General features: G+C 42.8%; 1 protein-coding gene across 2 annotated transcripts in view; it reads left to right on the top strand.

Annotated features, from left to right (window-relative positions):
• Positions 1 to 13,349, top strand: part of rapgef5a (Rap guanine nucleotide exchange factor (GEF) 5a) — a 238,688-nt gene that overhangs the window by 116,093 nt on the left and 109,246 nt on the right. For both annotated transcript variants that reach the window (XM_060942610.1, XM_060942609.1), the window contains exon 9: positions 7,041 to 7,169. In XM_060942610.1, the coding sequence (XP_060798593.1) occupies positions 7,041 to 7,169 (129 nt within the window). The remainder of the gene's footprint in view (positions 1 to 7,040; positions 7,170 to 13,349) is intronic.

The following is a 13,349-nucleotide window of genomic DNA, read 5'->3' as shown; positions in this document are numbered from 1 at the left end:
GCTTGACTGCGCGAAGCGAGCGATTTCATGCACATTATGTGCTCGGGAATCCCCTCAAATTAAATAACTTCCCAGCCACAGAATGGCCTGTTTTTTTTTTTTTTAGATATTACAGAAATAAACATATATCACAATGACCAAATTTCAGAGGGCACTAAATTTCACCGGTTTTATGAAATCGAAAGGCCGTCTACTTTTAACCTCTTTACTTGAAACTTCATTGCAATGGGAGACTAAGGGCAGTCAATGAATCAAAATAACTACTATGATCAATGACGTTCGCAGCTATGCAATAAAAAAAAAGCTTTAAATGAATGATTTTCCGAATTAAGATTTTATCATATAAATTTAATATTATAGATTTAAGTTTAGGGGCGGCACGGTGGTGTAGTGGTTAGCGCTGTCGCCTCACAGCAAGAAGGTCCGGGTTCGAGCCCCATGGCCGGCAAGGGCCTTTCTGTGTGGAGTTTGCATGTTCTCCCCGTGTCCGCGTGGGTTTCCTCCGGGTGCTCCGGTTTCCCCCACAGTCCAAAGACATGCAGGTTAGGTTAACTGGTGACTCTAAATTGAGCGTAGGTGTGAATGTGAGTGTGAATGGTTGTCTGTGTCTATGTGTCAGCCCTGTGATGACCTGGCGACTTGTCCAGGGTGTACCCCGCCTTTCGCCCGTAGTCAGCTGGGATAGGCTCCAGCTTGCCTGCGACCCTGAAGAACAGGATAAAGCGGCTAGAGATAATGAGATGAGATTTCCTTCATATCTATCTATTTATATTCTAATCTATGATATTTATTTATTTATTTATTTATTGGTCAAGAATAACAGTTAGGACTTTCTTTCTATGTTTTTTAGTATGCATTTAAGATTTATTGTTTATATTTAAGATTATAGATAGAAGTATATATTTCAGATTTTGTTCATAGTGATGTATTTATAGCTAGTGTCCCCAATTAGTAGGCTAGTTGTGACCAGCTATAAGTTTGACACTTTAATATAAAGTTGTTGATTGATTGATTGATTTAAATTTAAGCTTTGCACAATCCCAGTATCCTCTCAACCACTCTGCACCATACAAAAATGAATCTTATTTCTGAAAATATGCATAAAGATATATTGTATATACTTGTTTATGCATTTACAAATCCTGTCAAATGAAGAATTCATTAGTGATCTAAAAATCACTTTGTTACCTGCGAAAACTTTGTCTTTGCCTCTCTTTGTTTTTGCCCCCCCCCAACATAACTCAAAAAGTAGTGAACAGATTTTGATGAAATTTGAAAAGGTGAACCATGGGCCAAGGAACAATTGGTTAGATTTTGATGCAAATCCGGATATGTATGTGGATCTAGGATTTTTTTTTAAAAATCTGTTCCCAACAAAACTCAAAAACTAGTGAACGCATTTGGATGAAATTTGGTGTACAGCTTTAATATTATCCTCACTTCAAGCAATTTGACAAAAATGTTGATAATACAATGCTTGGTGAAGGTATCACTCTCCTAAGGTGGGGTTTACATTAGACCGTATCAGCGGATCATCAGATTAACGTTTTTAAAACGATTAGCGTGCACACAGCAACGCCAATACACGATTCGCGTGCACACAGCAACGCCAATACACGGATACGCTCGGCTCCGCAGGCATCCTGCGCTCCAAATCACTCCGCCCTGAACAGCGAGTGCCCTCTGGAGGGTGCGCACTCCGGCCCTGCGCAGCTCACAGAGCGCACGAGTGAAGCGCACGAGCAGTGATTCGGGACTGAGCCGCTGTGTGTGTGATCTCAGTGCATATCACTTACCACTTGCAAGTGGAAGGATGGCAAGCCTAAAGACAATCATAACTACACAATGGGCAGTATTTGCATCAGTATTTGCAGTATTTTCATACTTTTATACTCTTTAATGAAAGGTGATACAAGGCGGAAGTCCACGCCGTTTTTCAGCAGTCGTGTCACATGACCAACGCCAGCGAATCAGGAAGGTGGATGTCACAGTGACGTTGTCCAATGACGACGCCAGCTAGAGCTCAGCACAGCGTATCCGTGTATTCTCAATGTTTACACAGCACCGGAGCTGACACGATCTGGATTGAATACGTGGACGCTGGCGGATTCCCGTTTCCCGGCGTTTCCAGGCGTTTTAATGTAAACGGACAGTGCATCCGCGAAGAAAACGAGACAGATACGGTCTAATGTAAACTTGGCCTAAGTGTCCTAGTTTTACTTGAATGTTTATCAGCTGCACCAAGAACTGTTTGAGTTGCGTCAACAGGAAATTAAAATTTTGGTCCATGGTGGTTTTAACTTTTAAAACACCAGAGTATTTCTTTAATAAGGTTAGAAAGTTTAAACAGGTTTGAGTTTGAAGTGAAGTTTTCTTTTTCACATACAGTGTCTTGCAAAAAAAAAATCCCTCCTCCCTCTTTAATTTGGGACTTAAATGGGATTATGTCATTAATCTATACAAAAAAGCCCATAATAGCAGTGTTGTAGTCGAGTCACTAAAGCTCGAGTCCGAGTCCCCAGTGTTCAAGTCCAAGTCATTAAAAAAAATTTTGAGTCGAGTCCGAGAACAAGACTCCATCCACACCATTTGACGGTGGCTATTGCTGCCTTTATCCGAAACCATCTCTGCTACTGTGTTGGACTAACGTTCCTGCTCGACTGCCCCATTTTAGTTAATAGGCTACAGATAAAAAGCTTGTTCATCGCTCAGCAAGACCCACCCACTATAAACAGGGCAAATAACATGAGAGAGGGTTAACACTAGCTAGTTCTTCACTCAGCAAGCAAACCCCACGATCAACAGAGCAATGAACATAGCGTGTCACTTCCTTCTCTGGGTGGAGTCTTACCAAATGACGATTGAAGTTCGAGGTTGTCCCCTTCGTCTCCTCGATAGTTCTTCTACATATGGAACACATAGCAGTGCATTTTTTCCCACTGCACGAGAAGTCTGTATAGACCCTTTTCAGTCACGTGACCTTCGTAAACGCGACCACCATTTTGGACATGTAGCAGACTTCGGCTCGAATTGGTTTGAATGCGAGGAAGGCGACAAACGGAGAACATACAAGAAAAAGGAGCGAGATGCAGAAAACACCTTCGCTATCCAGCGACATAGGGCATTTACAGGGCGAGCAGAGGGAGAAATAACAACAGTAACGACACATTAGCAACGCCGTACAGAAATAACGGTTTATGGCACAGACCCTTTCGGTTCTCGCTCATCTCGCTGCTACAATGACTGCTTAGACTGCAACAATAATACCTAACACACATTTAAGTATCCGTCGTAAAGACGTGAAACTCGTCGAGTGACGAGTGTGTTCATTGATAAGCTAACACAATCTAAAAGTAGACATACCATCACACTGCCCTGGCGCTGTGTACAGTTTACCTTCTATGGTTTGTGCACTCACTATTTGCCATTACTTTCTCCAACCGCTGTTAGAGATTACAGGGAACGGCCTGGATTTAAGAGACAAATACATGTTCCTCTTGTTTTGAACACTTAGCCCATGTTTACATTAGACCGTATCAGCGGATCATCAGATTAACATTTTTAAAAGCGATTAGTGTGCACACAGCAACACCAATACACGATTCGTCTGCACACAGCAACACCAATACACGGATACGCTCGGCTCCGCAGGCATCCTGCGCTCCAAATCACTCCGCCCTGAACAGCGAGTGCCCTCTGGAGGGTGCGCACTCCGGCCCTGCGCAGCTCACACAGCGCGCGAGTGAAGCGCATGAGCCACGATTCGGGACTGAGCCGCTGTGTGTGTGATCCCAGCGCAGATCACTTACCACTCGCAAGTGGAAGGATGGCAAGCCTAAAGACAATCGGTTTTTTTTTTTGTTACATAGTCAAAAGAGGTGTCGGATCACCGGATCCAGTGTAAATAGCTGCCGGAGCCAACGCCCGAGGTTCCGGAGCGCGCTCCGGCTTGCTCCCCCTCAAATTAAGCGCTGTTTGTAGAACACTGCCTCTGATCTGTCCTACAGTCTACCAACAGCAAAGGAACACAACGCTAACTAATAGCTACTACAGAAGAGCAAAGAGGTTACAATGGGTTATTTTAGCCTATTTGGTTACACACTCGCCGCCACAGAATGTTAACAGCAATGTAATGCCTTTTCTGGCTAATTTTATTCGTCTTACCTCCAACAAAGTGGTCACTACACAAGCGCTGGTATGCCGAGGGCTGCCAATCTGTTAATGGCCGCTATCCATCTTCTCCGTCGGGATCCGATAAAATGATAACCCTTGCCTTGTTTGTTGATGGTTACTACATCCAGGTGCACAACAATATAGTGGCATGATGGAAGTCTTGCTGAAAATAAACACTTTCTTTGCTGCTGTTCCTCAATGCTGGCTGTGGTAAACTACTGGTAGTACATGTCCAAAATGGCGGCCGCGTTTGTCGTGACGTCACGTGAAAAGGGTCCATAAGCAAAGCGGACAATCCTAGGGGCTTCTCTCCAGGCATTTTAGCGCCATTAACATTAGTTTGTTCCTGAGCATGACATATGAACAGGTGAATGTGCATTCTCTTACATGAAATTAGTATAAAAATTAATGTAGATATAAATATCTTATGCCAGATTATTATGGCATGTTACAAAAAATAAAATAAAAATCAGAGTCCGAGTCATCAGTGCTCATGTCCAAGTCAAGTCATGAGTCCTTAAAATTAGGGCATGAGTCAGACTCGAGTACTACAAGCCTGCATAATAGTGAAGCTGAGGGGGGGAAAAATCAATATATTTTTCAATAAAATACAACCCCGATTCCAAAAAAGTTGGGACAAAGTACAAATTGTAAATAAAAATGGAATGCAATGATGTGGAAGTTTCAAAATTCCATATTTTATTCAAAATAGAACATAGATGACATATCAAATGTTTAAACTGAGAAAATGTATCATTTAAAGAGAAAAATGAGGTGATTTTAAATTTCATGACAACAACACATCTCAAAAAAGTTGGGACAAGGCCATGTTTACCACTGTGAGACATCCCCTTTTCTCTTTACAACAGTCTGTAAACGTCTGGAGACTGAGGAGACAAGTTGCTCAAGTTTAGGGATAGGAATGTTAACCCATTCTTGTCTAATGTAGGATTCTAGTTGCTTAACCGTCTTAGGTCTTTTTTGTCGTATCTTCCGTTTTATGATGCGCCAAATGTTTTCTATGGGTGAAAGATCTGGACTGCAGGCTGGCCAGTTCAGTACCCGGACCCTTCTTCTACGCAGCCATGATGCTGTAATTAATGCAGTATGTGGTTTGGCATTGTCATGTTGGTAAATGCAAGGGCTTCCCTGAAAGAGACGTCGTCTGGATGGGAGCATATGTTGCTCTAGAACCTGGATATACCTTTCAGCATTGATGGTGTCTTTCCAGATGTGTAAGCTGCCCATGCCACACGCACTAATGCAACCCCATACCATCAGAGATGCAGGCTTCTGAACTGAGCGCTGATAACAACTTGGGTCGTCCTTCTCCTCTTTAGTCCGGATGACACGGCGTCCCTGATTTCCATAAAGAACTTCAAATTTTGATTCGTCTGACCACAGAACAGTTTTCCACTTTGCCACAGTCCATTTTAAATGAGCCTTGGCCCAGAGAAGACGTCTGCGCTTCTGGATCATGTTTAGATACGGCTTCTTCTTTGAACTATAGAGTTTTAGCTGGCAACGGCGGATGGCACGGTGAATTGTGTTCACAGATAATGTTCTCTGGAAATATTCCTGAGCCCATTTTGTGATTTCCAATACAGAAGCATGCCTGTATGTGATGCAGTGCCGTCTAAGGGCCCGAAGATCACGGGCACCCAGTATGGTTTTCCGGCCTTGACCCTTACGCACAGAGATTCTTCCAGATTCTCTGAATCTTTTGATGATATTATGCACTGTAGATGATGATATGTTCAAACTCTTTGCAATTTTACACTGTCGAACTCCTTTCTGATATTGCTCCACTATTTGTCGGCGCAGAATTAGGGGGATTGGTGATCCTCTTCCCATCTTTACTTCTGAGAGCCGCTGCCACTCCAGGATGCTCTTTTTATACCCAGTCATGTTAATGACCTATTGCCAATTGACCTAATGAGTTGCAATTTGGTCCTCCAGCTGTTCCTTTTTTGTACCTTTAACTTTTCCAGCTTCTTATTGCCCCTGTCCCAACTTTTTTGAGATGTGTTGCTGTCATAACATTTCAAATGAGCCAATATTTGGCATGAAATTTCAAAATGTTTCACTTTCGACATTTGATATGTTGTCTATGTTCTATTGTGAATACAATATCAGTTTTTGAGATTTGTAAATTATTGCATTCCGTTTTTATTTACAATTTGTACTTTGTCCCAACTTTTTTGGAATCGGGGTTGTAATTCAGTCCCTTGGTTCAAGGCAGATGAATAAATGAAAAGCCACTGTAGATACATACACTGCTGGTAGCTGCCACTTTTATTTTCTCTCCTGCTATCTTTCTAGCACACTAGTAACATAAACACACCTCAGATCGGATCTGTAGCTCTGCTTATTATATAAAGCCTGTAGCTGATAAAAGTGCTTCCTTTCAGGAAACTAAATACTCCACAGTTTCTTTTTCCCACTGTAGGTTTTTTTTTTTTTTGGTTCTCTGGGCACTTTCCCGCTTCTGTTTTGGGCGGAGTTATGAACATGAGCCTTTTCTTTTTGCCAAGCACACACACTTTACTCACTGAAAGTAACACACACAAGTGCGCTCACTTGCACTTCAGATTAACGCAGGAGGAGAATGAGCAGGGGATGAAAGAGAGACGAGAGCAGCACATACACATACACGTACACGTACATGTACGCATACACACCACTGTTCTGCCAGCACTGAGACTTCCACACACTCATTAGGAGTTTATTCCAGATTCTGCTCTTCTGTTTGAGAGTGTGTCCTGTGGCTTATCTGGCTCTGTCTGCCAGTGTGTGTGGGAGAGATGGGCAGCATGACGTGGGACTGCGGGCTGAAGTATCTCTTCTCTCTGCCTCCGGCTCTGCAGCAGGGTGGTGTGTGTGCGCTGAGGTCCCCGGACGAGTTTTCTCGCCTGGAGATGGTGCAGAGGCTGGCTAAGGATGGCTGCCGCTTCCTCCAGAACCAGAACTACAGACTACCTGAGCGCTCCGCACAGGTCAGTGCCAGTCTCTCTCTCTCTCTCTCTCTCTCTCTCTGCTTGCTTGACCATGGTAGTAGTATTTGTGCCAGCAGTTGCTCCAGAAGCGAAGATATTCATGTGTTGTGTTTATCCAGCCAGATTAACTAATTGACTTGGACACTTGATCACCACTCTGATTATCCATCTTCATTAACTACTAGAGATGCGATACAACAATCTGATGCCAATATCAAACTACGCTGTGGCATTATATGCTTTAAATGAATAGTATTATGGGCATTGTCAGTACTTTTTCAGAAATTTATTTACTTGGATTTTCCCACATTGTAGTTATTATTAGCTCATCCGGCCGACAGGTGATGAGTTTACGCCATCATGTGTTGTCCGCCGTCCGTCTGTCCAGCGTCGTCCACATTTCACAAAAATCGCTTCTTCTCTCTCAATTCTTCACCAATTTTTATCCTTTTTGGCAGTAAGGTAGGTCTGCCTGGGGTACATATAGCTTCTACCTAAATTTCCATAATTGCAATTAATGATGAAGATATGGAGTAATTAATCAATCCCTAACAAGCAGTTTCCACACAAATCACTTCTTCTCCCTCAATTCTTCACCAATTTTCATTCTTTCTGGCATGAAGGTAGGGGGACCTAGGGTGCATATAACTTCTACCCAGATTTGCTTAATTACAATTATTAATGAAGTTATGGACTAATTAAGCCTTCATGAGCAGTTCAACAAAAATCGCTTTTTCTCAGTCAATTCCTCACTGTTCTGGATTCTTTCTGGCAAATAGGTCGGTATTCCTAGGGTGTATATAGCTTATATACATAGCTTGTATATAGCTTGCAAGATTTATTGCGCAAGGTGGCCCACTTTAGATCGTTCCTTCTGGACTAGATGGGGCCGGAGTGAGCTACGCCATCATTGTCGGTCTGTTTGATTTTGTTTATGCCCAAATTTCTCCTGTTAGTTATAAAATGTCAACATCCATCCATTATCTGTAGCTGCTTATCCTGTGCAGAGTCGCAGGCAAGCTGGAGCCTATCCCAGCTGACTATGGGTGAGAGGCGGGGTACACCCTGGACGAGTCGCCAGATCATTGCAGGGCTGGCACAGAGACAACCAACCATTCACATCCACATTCACACCTACGGTCAATTTAGAGCCAACAATTAGTCTAACCTGCATGTTTTTGGACTGTGGGGAAACCGGAGCACCCGGAGGAAACCCATGCGGACACGGGGAGAACATGCAAACTCCACGGCTCGAACCCAGAACCTTCTTGCCAAATTTTCAACATAGTAGTACTATTTGTATGCTTGTGTATATTACTTACTTACTTACTTACTTACTTAACTAGTTATTATCCTTACATTTTTTGCCCGCTATCTTTTTGTGCCCAATTTTAATCATCTCAATTTTACACCCACTAGTACTTTTGATTGATTGATTGATTGATTGATTGATTGATTGATTGATTGATTGATTGATTGATTGATTTAGAGGAGACAGAGAAAGGATCCAACAGAGTTACCAATATACACTTGCAACACACATCACAAGCACCAGCTTACACTTGAAGATGGAAACTACATGTTGCACATCATATCAGGATGAGTTATCAACAACAACAACACAAATGTGTTAAAAGTTAAGCTTCAAGACTCAGATTTAGAAAAGTTGAGCAAAAGGAATAGTGAGATGTAGTAACAAAAAAGTGAACTAAATTTCAATATTGTTTCTTGATTTTGTAATTCTCAAAGTACATTTCTTTAAAGGTGACATATGATACCCCTTTTCCACAAGTTGACACAGTTCCCTAAAGTCTTAAAGAAATGTCTGTGACATGCTTTGGTCAAAATACCTCAGGGATAAATCCCCACAGCTCCAATTCTCACCCCGTCTAAACAGCCCTGTTCAAAACGGCTGATTTGAGGAACGGCCTCATCTCATCTCATCTCATTGTCTCTAGCCGCTTTATCCTGTTCTACAGGGTCGCAGGCAAGCTGGAGCCTATCCCAGCTGACTACGGGCGAAAGGCGGGGTACACCCTGGACAAGTCACCAGGTCATCACAGGGCTGACACATAGACACAGACAACCATTCACACTCACATTCACACCTACGGTCAATTTAGAGTCACCAGTTAACCTAACCTGCATGTCTTTGGACTGTGGGGGAAACCGGAGCACCCGGAGGAAACCCACGCGGACACGGGGAGAACATGCAAACTCCGCACAGAAAGGCCCTCGCCGGCCACGGGGCTCGAACCCGGACCTTCTTGCTGTGAGGCGACAGCGCTAACCACTACACCACCGTGCCGCCCCTGAGGAACGGCCTGTTCCTTTAAATGATAATAAGCCACTGCTCACCCCACCCACTTCTTCCTTCAGCCAATAAGGGAGCACTTTCCTCATGGATATTTATTCACAAAGGCAGTTCTTGAGCCATGAGTGGAAATACTCAGATGAGGGGGTGGGATTATTCTAATGAGCTCTACTTGTGACATAGAATGTGGACCCAAATCTGAACGGCTTGTTTCCTGAAATAGGAGCCCAAAAGAAATCGACAAGGTGTCTTATTTCAGGTTGACAGGTACTCCAAATACCTAAATGTATGTGAAGAAGCCCTGAAAAAGTGACTGTTTCCATAATACGTCCCCTTTAATAAGTAAAAGATATATATATATATATATTGTTGGCAAATTGCCGTGTTGTGAGAGGAATGAAACTCTTCAGGATGTGTTGTTTTAGGAAAATCATCAACTTTGGAGTGATGGCATCATTAATTATTTTTCTCATAACAGTGCATTCCCAAACTTTATTCCTTCCATATAAGACGCCTTTATTCACCATTTAATAGTAGTTGTTTGGCATTGTTGTGACGGCATGGCTTTTTTTTTTTTTTGGTGAAGCTGGCACAGTTTAGTCTATAGAGGATTTGTGTTTGAACCTGTACTACAAGAGTTCTTAGTGTGTGTGTGTTCTGTAGCCTGCAGCAAGGTGACACGCAGCTGAGTGAGTGATTGAGAGCGTCAAAGACAGAGAAAGCAAGTGTCCGTCTCTGTTGTTACTATCAGAGACACTGAGCTCTTTAGATTTAAAAATCCATCCATGACTGAGGAATTTCAAGCTGAGAATTATAATAATGAAGCTCAAGAATTTACATTTTCGCCAATCTAGTCACTGTTGGTTTTTGTGGCTGAAAATTGAGCATCCTGTTAAACTGATAAATACAGATTAATTGCCCAAATGTGTTGATGATCTTTGTTCAGGTAGTGAATTGTCCAAACTAATTTGGTAGTTCAGTCAGAAAAATAAAGAAATGGCAGGTTGAGCTGCGAAAGAGAAGTACTTTACATACTGTCATTATAGTGCAAGAGATTAACCACATTGCATCAAGTAGAAAGTGCTGAATTACAGTATAGGAAATTGCATGGTGGAGGTTTTTGTGCTGTGGATGCAGATTTGGTGCTCTGAAGAAGCCTCCACTGCTCACTGTGTTCAATATATACTGTATGTGCTGGAAATTGAATTTGGATCCCATTCCCAACTGAGAATGTTCTGATTCGATCTACTGATGTAATGTTAACGGAAGGGGCAATATGATGGTTTTTGTTTGTTTTTCCTGATAAATAATAAACACAAAACAGATTTGACACATAAAAGGAAACGGTGTTAAAGGAGACCTGAAGGCAATTTTTTTATTATCAAAATTCTATTTATCTCATTTTATTAAATATCGGAATGCGTTTTTGATCGCTATTTTGTCACTGCTACCGTATAGCAAGTTATGAGTGTTTGAAATATGCTCTGTAATATATCAGTCCGTATGTCAAAGCAACGGCCGTAAACGAGATTCGCTGAGACCTGTGCGAGACATCGTAGGACGGAAGTAAAACGTACAGCGGAAACCAAAGTGACCGACATCTGCCAACGTTGTCAAAAGACGCGCACGCCTTCTTTTGAATGCTGATGTAATCAAGCCGGAAGTTTTGTTTGTTTTGATAGCAATCAGGAAAGTTTGAAAAAAGTAGGCAGTAATCGTCATTTAAACTCGTTTTTGTGCAATATTTCGTTTGGAAAACAGTTTTCAAAATGGCGGCACTGACACCTGGCTGACACTTCACGTTTCGAAGTCTCGCACAAGTCTCGTGAAGATCGCGCGGATAAGCGACGCCTGCCGTGGACCAAACGAACTAAATTCAACATGGCTAAAAACCGAATAGGCCGATAAGTATAATATTTAATTGCAATTAGTTGCCAATACGAGTCACGATATAAGGTTACTAAAACCGAAAACGTAATTGAATAACACGTTAATTAAGAAATAAAGCAAGTTTAAAAATGACTTCAGTTCCCCTTTAAAAGATAGTGTTGTTGTCATGACCACCTCAACCGAGACCAAGTCATGACCAAGACCAGAGTGTACCAAGAGCAAGAGCAAGGCAGGGCGAGATCGAGTCAAGACCAGGACCAGACCAGTGTTGCCCCTTTTCCACCAAAGCAGTTCTAGGGCTGGTTCGGGGCCAGTGCTTAGTTTGGAACCGGGTTTTCTGTTTCCACTGACAAAGAACTGGCTCTGGGGCCAGAAAAAACGGTTCCAGGCTAGCACCAACTCTCTGCTGGGCCAGAGGAAAGCACCGCTTACGTCAGCGGGGGGGCGGAGTTGTTAAGACCAACAACAATAACAAGACCACGAAAGATCGCCATTTTTAAGCGACGAGAAGCAGCAGCTGTACAAACGCGAAGTCATCCATTATTGTTGTTGCTGCTGCTGCTGCTGCTGCTTCTTCCGTGTTGTTTTTGCTTTGATATTCGCGCCAAGGTTTATGCAAACGTAGCGACGTAACTGACGTATACAGCGACGTAATGACGTATACAGCGATGTAATGACGTGGCTCCGCTTAGCACCGCAAGCTATGGAAAAGCAAACTGGTTCTCAGCTGGCTCGCAAGTTGAATGAGTTGTGAACCAGCACCAGCCCTGGCCCCGAACCAGCCCTGGAATTGATTTGGTGGAAAAGAGGCATGTGTGTGAAGGGGTGGGGGAGGGGTGACAGTCATTAAAAGGAAGAAAAAATTCAAGTTAGCAATAAGTCATGTTATTGGTCGTATTTGAAGCAGGAAATTTTACATCCAGTCACAGTAACGATGTGAACAAATAAATCAGACAATGCACAGGCAATGTAGTGAAATCCTCACAGTTGTAGTCTTGACCGGTCTTGAAATAAAATCCAGAGTCCTCTATGTCTGAGACCGAGACAAGACCGAGTAAAAACATGGTTGATTCCGAGACGAGACTGAGACCTTCAAAAAGTGGTCTCAAGACCAAGACCAGTCTCAAGCACTACAAGAAAAATAATCCCTGTGTCCGAAATCGCTCCCTACTCACTATATAGTGGACTATATAGTGAGGTCGCCATTTTGTAGCGCTGTCCAAATGTATAGTGAGAATTATTACACCCTATATAGTGCACTCAAAGTATCCCACAATGTATCATGAAAAGTTGGTGACAACTGATGGTCACTAACCAAGCAATATATCCCAACATGCATTGCGGTCACGCTGGAAGAAATCAAATCAAAAGCCTCAAATTTGATTGAATAAAAGGCAGCGGCAAAGAAGAAAGAAAGTATTCAGCCTTGATTTAAAAAAACTGAAAGCTGCAGGTACTTTGTATTTATTAATGTGGGAAATGCGCTCAGTATAATATGGATTTATCACAAAAACACATGCATGTATTTATTATTTTGAAAACCCACCAGCCGACTGATCCGGCACGTTTTAATTGTGTGACTGTAATGACGTAAATAACAGCGCAGCAGAGTCGTGTCCGAAAGTGTTTTTTTTTTTTTTTCATTTTACCAGTGAGGGCGGCACGGTGGTGTAGTGGTTAGCGCTGTTGCCTCACAGCAAGAAGGTCCGGGTTCGAGCCCCGTGGCCGGCGAGGGTCTTTCTGTGCGGAGTTTGCATGTTGTCTGCGTGGGTTTCCTCCGGGTGCTCCGGTTTCCCCCACAGTCCAAAGACATGCAGGTTAGGTTAACTGGTGACTCTAAATTGAGCGTAGGTGTGAATGTGAGTGTGAATGGTTGTCTGTGTCTATGTGTCAGCCCTGTGATGGCCTGGCGACTTGTCCAGGGTGTACCCCGCCTTTTGCCCGTAGTCAGCTGGGATAGGCTCCAGCTTGCCTGC

Source organism: Neoarius graeffei, chromosome 16, assembly GCF_027579695.1.
Source record: "Neoarius graeffei isolate fNeoGra1 chromosome 16, fNeoGra1.pri, whole genome shotgun sequence".
Classification (NCBI taxonomy): domain Eukaryota; kingdom Metazoa; phylum Chordata; class Actinopteri; order Siluriformes; family Ariidae; genus Neoarius; species Neoarius graeffei.
This window is presented reverse-complemented; position numbering and strand designations above follow the sequence as displayed.